The 20425-nt window shown below is 37.5% G+C and overlaps 1 protein-coding gene across 6 annotated transcripts in view; it reads left to right on the forward strand.

Annotated features, from left to right (window-relative positions):
- USP3 (ubiquitin specific peptidase 3) overlaps positions 1–20425 on the forward strand; it is a 103128-nt gene that overhangs the window by 61603 nt on the left and 21100 nt on the right. For all 6 annotated transcript variants that reach the window (XM_070378052.1, XM_070378054.1, XM_070378051.1 and 3 more), the window contains 3 exons: positions 4001–4147; positions 7400–7506; positions 7683–7763. In XM_070378052.1, the coding sequence (XP_070234153.1) occupies positions 4001–4147; positions 7400–7506; positions 7683–7763 (335 nt within the window). The remainder of the gene's footprint in view (positions 1–4000; positions 4148–7399; positions 7507–7682; positions 7764–20425) is intronic.

Here is a 20425-nt window from a genome sequence, read left to right on the forward strand (position 1 = left end):
TTCTTACAACATGCCAAAGTGGAAATGAAGTGAGTCTTGAATTATGTTTTTATTGTAGTTATAATCCCAAAGTAAAATTTTTTATAGTTTAGAAAGCCCATTTTCCTTGGTTAATAGATGTCAATATCCAGAGAGTTTGATCCCTTGAAAACAACTTTCATCTCATTGTATGTCTCCATCAGAGCTCATGGGCAACACATCACAGGTGTGTGGTCCTTGAGCAGTAATATTTTGAAAGAAATCTTTTCTGAGCAGTAAGTGTCAACAGTGGGCTTAAAATATTCAGCAAACAATGTTGTAAACAGATGTGCTACATCCAGGCTTTGTGGCTCCATTTATAGAGCAGAGTAGACTGAGTATTATTCTTAATGGCTTTAGGATTTTCAGAATGGTAAATGAGCACTGGCTTCAACTTCAAGTCTCCAGCTGCATTAGCCCCTAACAAGAGAGTCACTCTGTCCTTTGAAGCCAGACGTTGACTTCTCCTCTCTCGCCGTGAAAATCCGAGATGACATCATCTTCCAGTATAAAGCTGTTTTGTCAGCATTGAAAATCTGTTGGTTAGTGTAGCCACCTTAACTATTGGTCTTAGCAAGATCTGGATATCTTGCTGCAGGTTCTACGTCAGCAGTTGCTGCTTCACCTTGCACATTTATGTTAGGGAGACGGATTCTTTCTTTAAACCTCGCTTACCAACCTCTGCTAGCTTCAGGCTTTTCTCCTGCAGCTTCCTCACTCTCTCAGCCTTCCTGGAATGGAGGAGAGTTATTAAGGCTTTGCTCTAAAATTAGGCTTTGGCTGAAGGAACTGTTGTGGCTGGTTTGATCTTCTGTCCAGCAATCTCCGTATCGGCAATAGGGTCTCACTTTTTAAAGTAATGGTGTCTTCACTGGGGCAGCACTTTTAAGTTCCTTCAAGAACTTTTCCTTTGCTTTCACAACCTGTCTAACTGGTGCAAGAGGCCTAGCTTTTGGCCTCTCTTGACTTTTGACATATCTTCCTCACTAAGCTTAATCCTTTTAGCTTTTGATTTAAAATGAGAGACTTGCGACTCTTCTGTCAGTTAAACACTTAGAGGCCATTAAGGGTTGTTATTTATCCTAATTTGAATATCATTGTATCTCAGGGAATAGCGAGGCGGGAGGGAGGGAGAAAGGCAGGAGCAGCCTGTCGGTGGAGCAGTCAGAACACACACAGCATTTACTAAGTTTGCTGCCTTACATGGTTGTGGCGCCTAAAACAATGGCCAGAGTAACATCAGAGATCACTGACCATTGATCACAGTAACGCATACAATAATAATAACGGAAAGATTTAAAGCATTACAGGAATTACCAAAATATGAAAGAGACAGAGTGAACAAATGTTGGAAAATGGCCCCAACAGACTTGCCCAAAGCAGGGTTGCCACAGACCTTCGACTTGTAAAAACCACAGTGCCTGCAAAGCACAATAAAGCAAAGTGCAGTAAAACGAGGTACACCTGTATTAATTCTAATTAGGAATTTATCTATTGTATGGGTTTTTTGTTTGTAAACAAAAACATTATTATTTTCATTTTCTAGTATTTTTGTCTCGAAGAAACTCAGCCTTGATTAATGCCTTACACTGGGTAGGAATAGTTAATTGTAACTGCTTTTGGTTTTGCAGATAATTTGGGCAAAATTGTAGTTTATTTTAAATATGAACAGAACCTAAAGCTCTTACGTGTCCTAGATATTTCAGAAAAAGCTTGTTGCAGAGTGATAAAATTTGATTCCATAGAGGCATATCCTGCTCCGTGCTGGTCTTTGCCATTTTACACGTAATGCAGTGGTCCTTACTGAACAGCGAATGGTCAATAATGCTAGGCACGTGTCACAGTTGTGCATGTTGGAGCCTTGCACAAGTGCTTGTGTGTGCCTGTATTACCTGATGTCCGTTTCATTTGGAATATCTGCTTTTCACTTCAGCAGGCACAAAGCAACGTTTTCTTCATTGGAACCTTTCTTTGTTCTTAAGATGAAGAGACAGTTGCTCTGTGTTCCTGTGTGTTGTGCCTCAGCAGCGCCCCTCATTCAGAATGGAGGCCTTACGATCGTCTAGGCTTTTTATGTTTGCAGTGTGCTAAGATGATTTATCTTTATGATACAGATTTTCTATAGACATTAAAGAGAAAGAGGTAATCTTTATGTAAGGTCACAAACAAGTGAGGATAAGGAACAGTGATAAAACTGGAGCTGCCATTCTTCAGATAAGTCAATGAAAGGCTTTATTTAAATGTTTAGAAATGGAATTGTAAGTGTCTCTTAAGTTAGAATAAAAAAAAAAAGTCCTAGAAGAAATACGGACTTTTCATTCTCTGGGTAAAGATCACAAATTGTAACAGATGCCTATAATTTACTTATGAAACAATGAGTGTTCCATGATGTCATATAGGTCACCAAATGTATTTCTAATGGTAAAGGAAACAGTAGAAAATAATGTATTTTGATAAAAGGAAAGAGAATCATGGTGTGGTTGGAAATGTTCATTAATGTACATTAGGCAGATTATTTTAAGGGATGGATATGTGTTTGATGAAAATGCAAATTGACATAACTACAAGATAAAGGTTTTAATGATCCATTTTAGAAAATGATGATTAGATATTAGGTTATTTTGGTCAGAGAATAAAATGTTTTTATATAGGATAGAATTTCAGATATGACCTGAGATACTGATCTTATCTTTGAGTCATGAAAAAGATGTATATTGAAAGGGTTTAACGTATCTCCTTAGATATATATAAAGGAACTACCAACTTTGAATAGTTTTACTTTTAACTTAAGTTTAACATTTTATTCATAAGAGTCTTAAATACTTGAACAATATATGTATTACTATTTAGTTACTAGTTTAGAAAAAGTTACAGTGAAATACTGACTTTTGATGTAAATTCCATTGATTAGGCAGATCATTTCCATAATTTATTTCCAGGAGAAATTTTAGGAAAAGGGGGAAAATCTGGTTAAAAGAAATTTTGTTTGTGGAACCACTGCCTAGAAGGGCAGTGAAAATTTTGACTCCAGACCAGGCCAGAAAACTTGTCACTTAGGGCAGAGATTAAAGAGAACCTTCCATGCTGGTAAAAAATGTAGGCAGAAGTCTTTCCTATCCATAATTTTATAAATGTACTTTAGACATCACTGCTGACTTATCTACATAAACCTCTAACCCTTCTAGCTGTACCAGCTTTATTTTGTCAGATTTCATTACTCTGCACTTGTCATTGATCTGTATTAGCATAAGAATTCCATGCAATTTCCTGACTGAATAGAGTATAAGAAATAACCTCAGAATATGTGGCTATACTTATTCAGGTTTTAGGCTAGAGCATAATTGTATATGTGTCAATGCATTTTGAAAATTTTATTTGTTTAAAAAAATGTCCTTTGAATCAGAGATTAGGATGTAAGCATAGAATGTTAGACATCTTTAGCTCTTTAGATAAAATTTTTCTTCCTTTCAGCCAGTGTTTGAAAATTAGTATCTTTTAATCTGAAGATTTTATTTCTTAAACTTTAATAAAACTTTAGACCTAGTTTTCTGGTGCAGGTATGATGTGACGTTTTAACATGTGAGGGTCTCCTAGAGAGGCTGTGTGGGAAACGAGGAGCTTCACAGTCCGTCCAGGAGACAGGGTTGTGGTCCCATCTCTGTTACTGTCCTGCTTGTAGGGCTTCAGGCGGGTCACACAACCCCCTTTTTGCCTCTCAGTGTTCCCCTTAGGTGAGGTCAGTTGAGATCACAGTAAGTCCAATTAGCTCTACTAGTCCATGTTTCCAGAGTTACTTTTAAGAAGTGGAATTCTGTCTTGAAGGTAAATGTTATGTGTAAGACAAGAAGGAAGTGAGGATGAGGGATGAGGGAGCCTCCCTGTGTCCTGAGCGCAGCGTTGGCGGCCCTCCTGTCACTTCAGCCTCCAGCGTGTCTGCCCGGGGAGGCAGAGCCACTCAGTGACTGTCTCTGTTTGCTTCAAGGGGCTATCAGCAGCAGGATGCCCATGAGTTCATGCGCTACCTGCTAGACCACCTGCACTTGGAACTCCAGGGTGGTTTCAACGGTATTTCCCGCTCATCAATTCTGCAAGAGAATTCTACTCTGTCTGCAAGTAACAAATGTTGCATGTAAGATTTCATTTCCCTTTGTTCACTAGTCATGAAGGCTTAAAATATTTTGAATGTGTATTTTCCTACAGCTTCATTTTGGACTTAACTTTTCCAAAAATAATTTTATATTTTTAACCTGTTCTTTAATCACACTGAGGCAGTGATAACTTTTCTGAATTTGGGGGGTTTTTTGCCTCTCAATATGAACAAAACAACCTTTTGGGTTGCTTTCCCAAGTACTAATACTCCCAAATAGACATTGAGATCAGAATGTTTATTTTGCTAAGGGAGACATAATCGACTTTTATTTCAGCTTGGATTTTGGTTATTTGTCTCCTTGTGTTCAAATTTTGGGAAAAACTTTATACTTATCTATGCAGGAAATGGACTTTATAAGATGAATTCCCCAAAGAATGGAAGAAAATAATATATAGGGTTGCTGTAGTATTATTGCCTGGCAGTCCATAAATCGGTAGTCTCATAGTTAATCTGATTGAATCAGAGAAGGGCAATTATTATGAATGGCCATACTTCTTAAAATGTTTGGTCCTCAAGGTCCTAGTAGCTATGTTCAAGTTAGAAACAAGTATAGAGGGGGAAGGAACTGTGATCTTGTAGAAATGGCCCTGCTGCTAGCATCAACTCAAACAGTATTAAAGAACAAATTCCGCTTTGTATTTTATGTGACGGTATACTCATACACAAAGGACACTGAGCTGGGCTCCAAGAAGGCCAGTCCATGTGAAGTGAGCGGGTATCACGTTTTGAGATAGTCACCGGTTGTTCTTTTAGTAACTCCTGAGTTTTCAGTATTAATCCATATCTTTTAATGATATTTTAAATAATAGTAAATTTTAAGTTTCATTAGGAGAAGGAAATGGCCACCCACTCCAGTATTCTTGCCTGGAGAATCCCAGGGACGGGGGAGCCTGGTGGGCTGCCGTCTATGGGGTCGCACAGAGTCAGACACGACTGAAGTGACTTAGCAGCAGCAGTGAGTTAGGAACATAAAAGTGAAAGCTGCTCAGTCGTGTCCGACTCTTTGTGACCCTGTGGACTATACAGTCCATGGAATTCTCCAGGCTAGAATATTGGAGTGGGTAGCTGTTCCCCTCTCAGATATTAAAAACTCAGGCTTCTTTATATTTCCTTAAATTCATGGAGGATGCATTTCAGGATCTAAGGATGAGACTTGCTAAAACTGCCAAAAAAAAAAAAATCAACAAAAAAGGTCTCCTATATTTGTGTTTATTCATATAAACACATCAATCCCTACTGAAGGTGGGGGCAAGGATGGTAGAAATAAATAGTAGGTGGGTTATTTTTAATATATAGAAAATTATTAGTCTAAGTATAAAGGACCTTCTCAGCATAACAGCCTGTCCAAGTAGCTAATATTTACACTTTTCCTGGTGTGCAGTTATGATAGAAGTGATTTTGAAATAACTTGTGAATCTTGTTTTAAAATAGCCAAGACTAGTATCTTTTTTTCAGAGGAAGAAATTGTAAAGGAAGAAGTACATTGAGTTTAAATGTACTGCTTTTTAATAAAGCAGTTTTCATTTTAATTAAAGGCAGCAGATTATGTGAATATCAGTATGAAAGGATCAATCATAAACCCTTTATTTTCAGTAGATTTTTTGGGGGTATATCATTTGTAATACTAAAGTCATGTATCTTATGAACAACTTAAAAAGCTACAGTGTATTTCTTTTAGCAGTACAGAAGGAAGCCCTTTCAAAGAAAAGGAAGCAGAACTTTTAAAATAATAGGTTTGCTTGGGTAGGTTTTTTCTGTCTCATCATTGCAGTAGGTTTCATTTGGAGCAACTCAAAGTATGGTTCAGTGTGTTAGGAATACTATTGACTGCAAGTGACAGAAACCGCCTCAAATTACTGTTAGTAAAAAAGAGCAATATACTGGCTCAGATAACTGCATAAGTGTGCAAAAGTTAACATTTGTGTTCACTATAGTGCTATTAATGAAAGCACACAATAAAATAACCTCAGTACCATTAATAATTTAATTTCATTTTTTTATATTCTGATTTATCTTTATTTGTTCTGTTGACAGTTTTATGTGGGTTCCTGTGGTTGCAGTGAAACCTGGAGCCATTTGGGATTTTAAATATTTTTTACTTAAGTATATACCCATCAATACTATATTGTTAAGAGAAGGAGCATAGTGTTCAGAGAAGGTGCTCAGGTCAGGCCAGCTGTGTGAACTTGGGCCAAGTTATTTAACCTTTGAACCTCAGCTTCCTTGTCTGTAAAATGGGGATAATCTTCTCTACCTCAGAGTTGTTGTGAGGATTAGTTTAGCACATGGAAAGTATTTAGAATGGAGCCTGGCACCTAAGTACATAAGTGCTTGCTAATCATTCTGTCACTGATGCACCTTGTCAGCTGTTACCATCCAAACCGGCACGCCGCGCGCCTGCCACAGAGCGAGGTGCACGTCCAAGGTGTATACTTAGGGAAGAGAAGACAGCAGAAGGCAGGTGCGACCCTGCTACTCAGATCAAAGATGCTTACTCAGAGGGCTTGCTTTTTGGTAAGCACTTGTCTAAAAAAGCATTGTATGTATATTCTCATTTCCTCATCACCAGGCTTCTAAGGTAGATGGATGTTACTCCTGTTTTACATTTGATGAAGCTGAGGCACACATAGGTTAAGTAACATTAGGACAGTTGGTGTCTTATTGTTCTTACAGTGCTGTACACATTTTTGATCTCTACAAGGGAATTATATTAAGTGTTTGTGAAATCACCTCTCTACCAGTGATGACTAAGTATGTGTTAAATTTGTTTACCTCATTTTCCCCAAATGTGAACATCTAAAAAAAAAAATCTTAAACTATCTTTGATGAAGGTTGTTGTTCAACGTAACATAATTTAGAGAGATCCCCATATGATGAGAAATCTTGCAAAGGATCTAATATACGGGGGTTTCCTGTTCCTGAGGGGTATATTTGAGGGAAAAGGGGTCCTCTTGCTCTGAGTACAAGTATGTATGTGATCTATTAGTAATGGCAAATGTTCAGTGTTAGTAACTTCTGTATTATAGAAAGTAGTGGCATTGGGAGCGGGGTCGGAGGAAGGCCAGTGGCTTAAACCTTTTATTTGGTATACATCTATTTAGCTTTTAAGCTTTTGTGTTATTCTGTAATTTAAATTATATATCCCCCAAAGGGAGTGGGGAGTGACCTAGAGGAGCTTTTACATATATTTTAGTGTTTTACTGAGATATTTTCCTATGTGATTTTCTTTAGAAATGGAGCATCTACGGTTGTCACAGCTATATTCGGAGGCATTCTCCAAAATGAAGTTAACTGTCTCATATGTGGGACAGAATCTAGAAAGTTTGATCCATTCCTAGGTAAGACATATTTGGCATGTGATGATATGATACTGTATTAAAATAATAACTGCAATGTTTCCTTTGAAAGCTAAGACAGTAAAGAGATAAATCCTTAAAAATACATCATTTTTGGAAATTATTTTTGTGTGGTTATATATTCCTTTAACAGTTCTGTTTTCCTATTTCCTTTTAAGACCTTTCATTAGATATTCCAAGTCAGTTCAGAAATAAGCGCTCTAAGAATCAAGAAAATGGACCAACTTGTTCATTACGAGGTAAAGATACTTTAATGTTCTGGAATTTCTTCCCCTACCCTGAAATAGCTGAATAATACATATATAAGCTTCAGCTAGAAGTGCTGTGTTGTTGATTGTTGTAATGAATTTGTGCTATAACTTAAGTCAAACTTGAATGTCTCTTCCTGTCCAAAAAAATTGTTTAGCAAGAATACCTGCCAGAGGTATTGACCTGCTGTCAAGTGTACAATATTTCTTACCTTTCTGTTTTTATTTTGTATTGGCATGTAGTCGATTAATAATGTTGTGATAGTTTCAGGTGGGCAGCAAAGGGACGCAGCCATGCATACATGCATATGTATCCATTCTGCTCTAGACTCTTCTGTCTTCTTTTTAATAATTGTAAATCTAGCACAAAACTTTCTTCTGATCTAATGAAATAGAGTTTATTCTATGGCTGTTCCCCTAGTATCCAGAGGGAGAAAGAACCTCAGAAAAACTTTATAAATTGTGGTGTCATTTACTCTTTTGTATGACTGGTAATTTGAGAGCTCTCGATGATGACAACTGTTGGCTAAGCCTGAGGCCTTGCTTTTAATTGGAAAATTAAAATTCACATTTAAGAGATTTTTGAACAAATTTTTTCCTTCCTGAGTATTACCTACTTTAGTCAAGGCAAAAGGCCTGTCCTTGATCAACCACTAAAATGACTATTCTTTTCAGTCAGAGAAAGAAGAAACTAGGATAGGAAAAAAAAACGGATCTAGTATGTGTGCTGTCATTAAGGACCTCTACACTGAAGGCAAATAACAACGTTATACCCTGAAGGGCATGTTCACCAAAAGTAACTCTTTTTTGTCCTTTAACAGTTTTAGGTAATATTGTCATGATTTATATACATATTATGTAATCTTTTCTTACAGAAGAAGGTTCTGTTGGTCTAAAACCGCACTGTCCAACATGCAGACCACAAAGTCACATGTGCCTATTAAAATGTAATCAAAATTTAAAACTCAGGTGCTCAGTAGCCATATGTGGCAGGTGGTCAGCACAGATGCAGAACATTTCCACTACTGCAGAAAGTTCCAGCATGGACAGTGCTGCTCTAGAATCAAATTATTCAGCAAAATGTATATGAAGACACTTTGTAGATACTTTTAGTTTGTTCTCCATCTATCTGACATTGTTGTCTGTCTTTTTTGAACAAGAGAATGGAATAAATTTAAGGAAGCCCCATTCATGCCACTTCCCCCTAAAATATGTGGCTACAGTATGTTTCTCTAAAACTGTTTCTGGCCTGTTTGAAATTAAGAAAATATCACAGTTTACTTGATAGCAAATGTCAGACCATCTTCCCTGTATATTTACAGCATGTGAATTCAGGCTAATTTAAGCATAAAACAAACATTATTTGATAATTCAGAGAGGAAATCAATGAAAATTTTAAAGGAATTAGCCTTAAACTATATAATCTAAATTAGACTGAATTCATCTTAAAATTTCAATAAGAACACTAATATTAATGTTATTCCTCAGTGTGTATATATTTGAATAATATTTCCTCATGTTTAACAACACTGATTTAGTCCAGATGATTTTTGACTTCAAGACACAGAGACACTCATTTGCTCATGTTTCTGTCCTTCTTTTCCTCAGTGCTGATTCCTCCCACCCCTCCTGAATTGGTCACATCCTTGGTTCTTATTGCTTTCTATAACATTTCAATTAAACTTATCCCAGAATGCTCTGAGACATTTTTGTTTCTGGGGACCATCCAGAAGTGTGTATGACACAGCTTACACAGGTGGTTATAAGCTGTACTTACTACAAACAAGAGAAGTGACAAGTTGCATTTGCCTCACATCCCAAATAGAATTTTTCTTGGCACAGACTCACTGAAATCTGATACAGATTGGTATTAGCATCATGTTTCCAGTATTCTCAACTGACTTTCCTTTGAATCCTCACACTTTTGATTTTTATTTTATTAAAAGAGCTTACTGTCAGCTTCAGAATTTCTAAACCATGCAGTATCTGTGAAACACAACAAAACGAGATTTTCAAATGATGCTGGTAATTTTCAAGAAGGTGTAAAGGACCCAGAAGGCTAGAAAAATTTCAAGATGAAAAAGCACCTTATTTCAGAAACTTTCATAAGGTAACTGAATTGTACAGTGGAGACACAGCAGCACACAGTGGCATTGTCTTTCATGATGAACCATCAAAGACATCTGTCTGTGAGTCAGGGCTCAACTTCTGCTTAAGGAGGAGGAGGAGGCAGGAGACAAGACGGTGGAGTAGGACATGAGCTCACCTCCTTGCACAAAAACACCAGAATTACAACTGATTGCTGAATAGCCATTGACAAAAAAGGACTCAAAGCCACCAAAAAAGATATTCTACACCCAAAGAAGTCACAGTGAGATGGTAGGAATGCTTCTGTTTTATAATCAACTCCCATATCTGGTGGGAGGGTGACCCACAAACTAGAAAATAAACATATCACAGAGACTCTCCCGTAAGAAGTGAGAGTTCTGAGCCCCACATCAGGCTCCCCAGCCTGGGGGTCTGCAATCAGGAGAAAGAGCCTCCAGAGCGTTTGGCTTTGAAAACCAGTCGGGCTTGACTGTAGGAGCTCCACAGGACTGAGGGGAACAAGAGACTCCACTCTTGGAGGGTGCACACGAGGTTTCACATGCACTGGGACCCAGGGCAAAGCAGTGACTCCATAGGAGTATGGGCTAGACCTACCTTTGGGTCTTAAGAGGGGGTCCTGGGGAGGCGGGGGTCAGCTGTGGCTCACTGTAGAGGCAAGGACAGTGGTAGTGAACACCCCAGGGAAGGCTCATTATTGTGAGCTCTCCCAGAGGTGGCCATTTTGGCACCTGGCTCCACCCAACAGCCACCCATAAACACATCACTTGACACAGCCCTGCCTATTAGAGGGACAAATCCCAGCTCTACCCACCAGTGGGCAAGTACCAGTCCCTGGACCAAACTCACCCACCAAGGGGAAGGCACCAGAACCAAGGAGAATTATAGTCCTGCAGCTTGGAAAATAGAGACCACAGGTGCATAAAATTAGATACAATGAGATGGCAGAGAAATATGTTCTAGATGAAGGAATAAGATGATAAAACCCAAGAACAACTAAGCGGAATGAAGATAAGCAATCTCCGGGAAGAAAAATTTAGAGTAATAATAGTAAAGAAGATCCAAGATCTCAGGAAAAGAATGAAGGCATAGACTGAGGGGATACAATAAAGAGCTAGATGCTTTAAAGAACAGAGATGAACAATAACTGACATGAAAAATACAGTAGATGGAATCAATAGTAGAATAAATGAGGCAGATGAAAAAATGAGCTGGACACCAGATTGCTGGAAATCACTGCTGTGGAACAGAATTAAGAAAAGAAATGTGGACAGTCCAAGAGACTTCTGGGACAGCATTAAATGTACCAGCGTTTGCATTATAGGGGTCCCAGAAGGAGAAGAAAGGGCCTGAGAAAGTATTTGAAGAGATAATCGCCAAAAAATTCCCTAAGGAGAGGAAACGCACACTCAAGTCCAAGAAGTGCGGACTCTCATACAGGAAAATCCAATGAGGAACACATTAAGACACACATTAGTCAAACTGACAAAAATTAGAAAATATTAAAAGCAACTAGGGAATTCCTGTCTGGTTATCAGCTGATTTTTTTTTTTTTAAGCAGAAACTCTGCAGGCCAGAAGGGAGTGGCATGATATATTTAAAGTGACAAAGGGAAAAACACACAACCAAGAATACTCTACCCAGAAAGGCTCTTGCTTAGCTTTGACAGAGAAATCAAAAGCTTTACAGACAAGCAAAAGCTAAAAGAACTCAGCACACCCAATTCATCTTTACAACAAATAGGAAAGGAACTTTTCTAGACAGAAAAGTTAAGGCCACAACTGAAAATGAGAAAATTACTAATGGGAAAGTTCACTGGGAAAGGCAACCACACAGTGAAAGTAGGAAATCAATCACACACAAATATCAAGACCAGCAATGGTGAGGAGAGTACACATGCATTTGAAATTAAGAGGCTGGCAACTTAATCTTATACATATATATATATATATATAGACTGCTATATCAAAACCTCATGGTAATTGCAAGCCAAAAACTTATAAGATACACGCTCACAAAAAGAAAAAGTAACCCAAACCCAACACCAAAGATATTCATCAGGTCACAAGGGAAGGGAAGAAAAAAGACCTACAAAAACAAATCCAAAACAATTAACAAAATGGCCTTAAGAACATATATATTGATAATTACCTTAAATGTAAACAGGTTAAATGCTTCATTCAGAAGACACAGATTGGCTGAATGGATATAGAAACAAGACACACACATATATGCTGTCCTCAAGAGACCCACCTCAGATCTAATGACACATACAAACTGAAAGGGGATGGAGAAAGGTATTCCATACAAATGAAAATCAAAGAAAGCTGGAATAGCAATACTCATATCAGGCAAAATCAACTTTAAAATAAAAAATGTTACGAGAGACAAAAAAGGACAGTACAAAATAATCAGGATTAATCCAAGAAGATATAACAATTGTAAACATGCACCCAGCATAGCATTTGTCTTACACATTGAGGAACAGTCATAAAAGGAGAAATGGACAGTAACACAACAACAGTGGGGGACTTTAACACCCCACTTACATCGATGGACAGATCCACACAGAAAATCGATAAGGAAACAGGCCTTAAATGACACATTAGGCCAAATGGACACCACATTACAGAACCTAGGGGACACAGAAAAAGCAATTTTAAGAAGAAAGTTTATAGTAAGACAATCTTACTTCAGAAAACAAGAAAAATCTCAAGTAAACAGTGTAATCTTACAGCTAAAGCAACTAGAGAAAGAAAAACAAAACTCAAAATTAGTAGAAGAAATCATAAAGATCGGAGCAGAAATAAATGGAGACAATGAAAACAGTAGAAAAGATCAGTGAAACTAAAAGTTGGTTCTTTGATTAACCTTTACCAGACACATTAAGGAAAAGAAAGGGAGAGGGCTCAAATCAATAAAATTAGAAATGAAAAACTAAGTTACAGTGGACATCACAGAAATACAAAGGATCACAAGAGACTACCGTAAGCAACTATATGCCAATGAAAGAGACAACTTGGGAGAAGTGGACAGATTCTTAGAAACGTACAACCTTCCAAGACTGAACCAGAAGAAATGTGAACAGGCCTATCCTAAATACTAAAAGTGACACTGTGATTTAAAAACTTCCAATAAACAAAAGTCTAGGATCAGATGGCTTCACAGGTGAATTCTATCAAACACTTAGAGACGACTTAATATCTATTCTTCTGAAACTATTACAAAATATTAAAGAGTAAGGAACACCGCTAAACTCAGTCGAAAAAGCCACAATCACCCTGATGCCAAAACCAGATAAAGATACCACAAAAAAGAAAATTACAGGCCACTATCACTAATGAACACAGATGCAAAAATTCTCAACAAAATACTAGCAAACTGAATCCAATAATACATTAAAAGGATCCCTAACCATGATCACGTGGGATTTAGCCAGGGATGCAAGGATTTTTCGGTATCTGCAAATCAGTGTGATACGCCACATTAACGCATTGAAGAATAAAAACCCTATGATCATCTCAATAGATTCAGAAAAAGCTTTTGATAAAATTTAACATTCATTTATGATTAAAAAAATAAAGCTCTCCAGAAAGTGGGCATAGAGGGAACCTATATCAACATAATAAAGGCTACATACAACAAACCCACCGCTAACATTACACTCAACAGTGAAAAGCTGAAAGCATTTCCTCTAAGATCAGGAACAAGATGTCCACTCTCACGACTTTTATTCAACATAGTTTTGGAAGTCTTAAGCCACAGCAATCAGAAGGAAAAAAAAATAAAGGGTTCCAAAAGAAGTGTCTGTTCTGAGATGATATGATATAATACCATACATAGGAAATCCTAAAGACATTACCAGAAAACCACTAGAGCTAATCAGTGAATCTGGTAAAGTTGTAAGATACAAAATTAAGACACAGAAATTTCTGGGATTTCTGTATACTAACAATGAAAGGTCAGGAAGAGAAATTAAGGAAACAGTCCCATGTACCGTCAACATCAAAAAGAACAAAATACCTAGGAATAAACCTGCCCAAGAAGGCAAAAGATCTGTACTCAAAAAACTGTAAGACTGATGAAAGAAATCAAAGATGACACAGAGAGATACGCCATGTTCTTGTATTGTAAGAATCAATATAAAAACGACTCTACTACCCAAAGCAATGAATAGATTCAGTGCAATCCGTATCAAATAACCAATAGCATTTTTCACAGAACTAGAACAAAAAAAGTTTACAGTTTGTATGCAAACACAAAAGACTCCGGATAGCCAAAGCAGTCTTGAGAAAGGAAAAAAACAGAGCTGGAGGAATCAGGTTCCCTGACTTCAGACTGTACCTCAACTACAGTAATCAAAATAGTATGGTACTGGCACAAAAACAGAAATACAGATCAATTGGAACAAGATAGGAAGTCCAGAGATAAGCCCACAGACGTATGGTCAACTAATCAGTGACAAAGGAGGCTATACAGTGGAGAAAAGACAGTCTCTTCAATAAGTGATGCTGAGAAAACGACAGCTACGTGTAAAAGAATGAAACTAGAAGATTTTCTAACATTATACACAAAAATAAAATGGATTAATGACCTAAATGTAGGGTTAGATATTATAAAACTCTTAAGAGGAAAACACAGAACACTCTGGCATAAACTGAAACAATATCTTTTTGGATCCACCTCCTATAATAATGAAAATAAAAACAAAAACAAATGGGACCTAATTAAACTTAAAAGCTTTTGCATAGCAAAGGAAACCATAAACAAACCAAAAAAAACAACCCACAGAATGGGAGAAAATATTTGCAAATGAAGCCACCGACAAGGGACTAATCTCCAAAGTATATAAATAGCTCATGTAGCTCAATAACAAAACACCAAACAACCCAATCAAAAGCTTGGCAGTAAATCTAAACAGGCATTTCTCCAAAACAGACATACAGATGGCCAAAATGCACATGAAAATATGCTCAACATCACTATTAGAGAAATGCAAACCAAAACAATGAAGCGGTATTACTTCACACCAGTCAGAACGGCCATCGTCAAAGTCTACAACGGTAAATGCTAGAGAGAGGGTGTGGAGAAAAGGGATCCCTCTTACACTCTTGCTGAGAATGTAAATTGGTACAGCCACTGTGGAGAACTAACTAAAAATAGAACTACCATATATATGATCTAGCAGTCCCACTCCTGTACATATATCCAGAGAAAAGCATAGTTTGAAAATATACGTGCACCCCAGTGTTCACTGCAGCACTGTTTACAATAGCCAAGACATGGAAGCAACCTAGATATCCACTGATAGAAGAATGGATAAAGAAGATGTAGTATATATATACAGTGGAATATCATTAAGCCATAAAAAAGAATGAAATAATGCTATTTGCAGGAACATGTACAGACCTAGAGATCATTATACTAGGTGATGTAAGTCAGATAGGTATCTGCCATGTATCACTTACATGTGGAATAAAAAAAAATACTAAATACAAAACAGAAGTAGAGTCAAATACATAGAAGACAAACTTATGCTTACTAAAGGGGAAAGTAGAGAGAGGGATAAATGAGTTTGGGATTAACAGATACACACTATTATATATAAAATAGATCACCACCAAGGACCTACTGTGTAGCACACTATACTCAGTATTTTGTAATAACCTATAAGAGAAAAGAATCTGAAAAAATATATATGTATGTATAACTGAATCACTTTGCTGTACACCTGAAACTAACACAATATTGTTAATCAGCTATACTTCAATAATAAATAAATAATAACCTTACTGTTAGCTTTAAAACATATATGATAGGGTGTGGTTCTCTTTTTGTTTGCCGTTAATAACAATTAAGGGCACTATTTTATCTTGAATGGTTCATAGTGTGACTAGTTTTAGTTGAGTGATACACATTTATTTATTAAATGGGAATGGAAATGTGTAAAACTATTGCTTTTACATGCTTAAAAGTCTGCTTGGCTAGTATTTTGCTTTTGTGCTTTTTGGATTTGTAATTGTTAACGTTGTTAGTCACACTCGGTGGTGTCCGACTCTTTGCAACCCCATGGACTGTAGCCTGCCAGGCTCCTCTGTCCATGGAATTCTCCAGGCAAGAATACTGGAGTGGGTTGCCAGGTTAGTTTCCATTTAAAAAGGAACAGTGATGGTGAGAAACATAACTGACATTTGAAATCACGTAATTGAAAGGGTGTATATTGTGAGGCTAACCAGTCCATTCTAAAGGAGATCAGCCCTGGGATTTCTTTGGAAGGACTGATGCTAAAGCTGAAATTCCAATACTTTGGCCACCTCATGCGAAGAGTTGACTCATTGGAAAAGACTCTGATGCTGGGAGGGATTGGGGGCAGGAGGAGAAGGGGATGACAGAGGATGAGATGGCTGGATTGCATCACCGACTCGATGGACGTGAGTCTGGGTGAACTCCGGGAGTTGGTGATGGACAGGGAGACCTGGCGTGCTGCGATTCATGGGGTCGCAAAGAGTCTGACACGACTGAGCGACTGAACTGAACTGAAAATAACATCAGGTCTGAATCGTAACAAAAATATCATCCAAAAGGAAAGAAAATGTAGTTTAATATTACTAATACTGTAAATCAAAGAATCCTAAATAAAATGTTAGCAAGTAGAATCCAGGACTGTCCTAAAACAATAATATATAGAGATCAAGTAGGATTTAGACCAATAATGCAAGACTGATTTAATATTATAAAGTATAATTTATTGGGAGAAGAAAAATCAAAATGCCAAAATAGGTTTTGGTAAAATTCCAAATTCATAACTGATTAAAAGCAGCAAAAGCCCTTTTATCATAGGAATAAACATGTTCTTAACCTGTTGAAGATTATCCATTGAAAGCTATCAGTGATCATCCAGTTAAGAGTGAAGCACTGATAACTTTCCATTACAGTCAGGAATCAGCCAGGAGAACTACTGCTGTGGGACAAGGCAGTAGATAAGGAAGAGAAATAAGAATAAGTAATGACGAGGAAAGACTAAATTCTTACATACCTAGAACATTTCAAAAGAATCAGCTGGAAATTATGAAAGAATGTTTAATACTAGCTATCTCTGGAATACAGGACTGGGCAGGAGACCTGCTTTTTCTAGCACTCAACTTACAAAAATAAACACAGGTATTAATTTAATAAATAAGTTCTTAATCTGGAGCCAAAAAAGTTTAGTAAGATGGCCAAATAGAAAACAGGCAAAAAAAAAAAAATTAACCTTCTTATGCATAGCAAAAGATCCTATTCACAGTTGTATTCAAAAACTCTAAAGTACTTCAAGATAAATTTATTGAGAAATATGCAAGATGAAAAAATTGTAAAACTTTATAGAAGGACAGAAAAGGCCAGAATAAACAGCTGTGTCATATTCTTGGATGGGAAGACCCAATATGGTAGAGATGTCAGTTTCCCCCCAAATTACTCCCAAAATTCTGATTAGTTCAGAATTTCTTCTACAAGCAGATATTCTTAAGAGGAACTAATATGTTTTAAAACAAAAATAACGGAGCAGGACAGAGATAATGTAACTAGTGTCCTAGAGGCACTAATTTAACAGGTACAAGTTTAGAAAATATGTATATGGGAATTTACTATATGGCAAAGAAGACACTTCAAATTAGTGGAGAAAATAAAGAATTAGTTGTATAAGTGAAAATTTATTGGGAAACATTAATTTCATTCCTAATGTACATGTTTTCCCATTAACTTGAGGCTTTGAGATTTAGTGTGAAAAATAAAAAAGGACATCATAAGAAAACATCTTTATAATTGTAGGAGAGCACTTTCTAAGTATATCACCAAGGCTAGAAATTAATAAATTTAACTGTATAATGGTAAAAGATGCCATAAGCAAAGTGGAAAAGGAGTTAATAAACTTGAAATTAATATTTGTAACATATATATGTATATGTATGTGTATATATATATATATATATAAGTACTTGGGCAAATACATGAATAAGAAAGAAATGCAAGACTTTCCTGATGGTCCAGTAGTTAAAAATCTTCCTGCCAATACTTGGGACACAGATTCGATCCCTGGCCTGGGAAGATACCACATTCCACGGGGCAGCTAAGCCTGTGCACCACAGCTAAGCCTGCACTCTGGAGCTCGTACTCTGCAACAAGAGAAGCCACCACAGTGAGAGGCCTGCGTGCCACAACTAGACAAAGCCCCAGTGCAGTCAAAAATAAATTTCAAAAAAAAGAGAAAGAAATGCACGTGGTCAGTTTAACATCTGGAAAAATACTAAGTCTTAATTATATTCAGGAAAGTGTAAGTAAAGCAAAATTGGTCAAGATGATAAATACAGATTACATGCAGTATTAGCGAACGTTTGCTAAAGAGGGAACTCATATACTGGTGTTAGGATCAACAGCTGATCACAACAGTTCGATCCTACAGTTGTTGATTCTACAACTGACCAATAGCTAGGCCACAGAAAGAAAGCTACAGAACACCGTAGAGTCAGACACTGTCTATGGAAGTACGTACACAGAATTATCCCATGAATTCTCCCATTTGTATAAGACTTTTAAAAATGCGTGACTAAAATTCTAGAGCGGTGTGCACCTGTTCACAGTGATTATCTTAGCGGGTGGTGGGATTCAGAAAGAAACGGAGCTATGTTTCATCTCTTTTATATATTTTAACTTATTGTATCACTTTCATGTATTTGCTTTGGGGGAGTAAAACAAAATGTGGATTATTTATGCATACTTCCAAATTACTGCCCTGTTAGATTTATGTAGTACATAAAGTGCTTCAGCAACTTTAACAAACTACTTTCATTTTCTGCTCTCTATAGGATACTATTTAACAGGTCTTTTTTTAAACATTTCTTTTTTTACAAGTCTTAATTTAAATTTTTGGCTGTACCCTGCGGCATGTCGGATCTCGGTTCCTCAGCCAGGGATCAAACCTGTACCCCCTGCATTGGAAGGCAGAGTCTTAACCACTGGACCGCCAGGAAAGTCCCTTTAAAAACAGTTTATATATAATTTGTTAGACTGACACTTGGAAATATTATGCCCTGACGCCTTTAAGAATCTTAAGAGTTTCAGAAGCCACCGTGGCATACACACACACACACACACACTTTTCCTCATGAAATGCAATGAAGTACGAGTGAAAAAGGTAACCAGTTTCCTCAGATCCTTAGTGAAGGTAAGTAGAGAACAACAAAACTTGGCTGAGGTGTGAGTGCTGGATGCCTTGTAGACTGGTCACTGACCGTGTGATTCACATCTATATATGAGCTCTGAGGTGAAATTCACACTCATGCTGCTGCAAAATATTAAAATGGAGTACATTTCAGGGTCATTCAGACTTTTCATATAGTTAAGACATCAAAGCAACTGTCAAATCTATGAATGTCAAGGAGATGTTTCAAACAAAGAAGTCTTTGTATGTTTATTGTAAAATGGGGGGGAAATTCAAAAGAGCACAGAAAAGGAAAGCAAACGTCCCTTATAAGCCTATTTCCAGAAATACCATGGTTATGAATATTTTAAAATCTCATTTAAAAACCTTTATAAAAAGGCAGCAGTTGAAGCTTTAGGAATGATTGTGAGTTGTCACTTTTTAACCCATAGAAACCTTGACAGACAGGCCTTAATTTTCCAGATGAGCTAAAGAAGCTTTCTAAAATTCATAGGAAGATAACTGTGGTAGTGGGGGTAGTTTTCCACAAACCTGGCGAGGATTTACAGTGTCATTTATTGAAACTCCTGGAGGCTGGCCCTGGCACAGCAGTCTACTGACCATCGTCTGGGTTTAGCCGCAGGTGTGGGCTTCCTGTGGCGGTTCCAGGGAGAGTTGAGAGAACACAGAGAGGGCTCCTAGAAGCAATTGGGTCACCCTTTTTAAAACTGAGTGTTGTACATGCCAGGCTCAGCTGGTACTGAATTGTCTAATGGGCATTTCATGTCTTCTGTTTCATTTCGGTATATTGTGTATGGCCTCACTTGAAATGGAGGGAACTCTGTACTATTTTGTGCATAAGTTGGCCGTGGGACCACTTCCTTGTCGGTTACCCCATAAGTTTAAGCCTCTCAAAAATTCAAGAGGAATAAAAACACAAAGGAAGAAAATCTTGGAAAGCAAAAAGATGCTGGCGGAGGTTGAAATTATGTCAGGGAGAAGAGAAGGCCCGGAAGGTTGCTGGAGGGAGGGGCTCTGTTTCAGATAAGGAGCAGCTGATGCAGGGCCGAGGCCAGTTGCAGAGGAGGCTCAGGGTGTGCGAGTGGGAAGCGGGCTTGGCCTCCCGGTGGAGGGGGGCTGCCCTGTGGCTGCAGAGGCACCGCCAGTGTGGCAAGGAGGGAAAAACAGGGCAGTCCAGAAGACCTATGCATTTTACATTTTGGTCTCAAAAATGCAAATGAGTTGCTGGGAACCGATATATTCTTTCACTAATCTCAACATTCAGAAGGGTATCAAATTCCTGAAATTAGAGGTTCTAAATAATTATCATAAGACTTTTACAGTGCCTACCTACGAACTCACTAGTATC

This window comes from Bos mutus, chromosome 10 (assembly GCF_027580195.1).
Source record: "Bos mutus isolate GX-2022 chromosome 10, NWIPB_WYAK_1.1, whole genome shotgun sequence".
NCBI lineage: Eukaryota > Metazoa > Chordata > Mammalia > Artiodactyla > Bovidae > Bos > Bos mutus.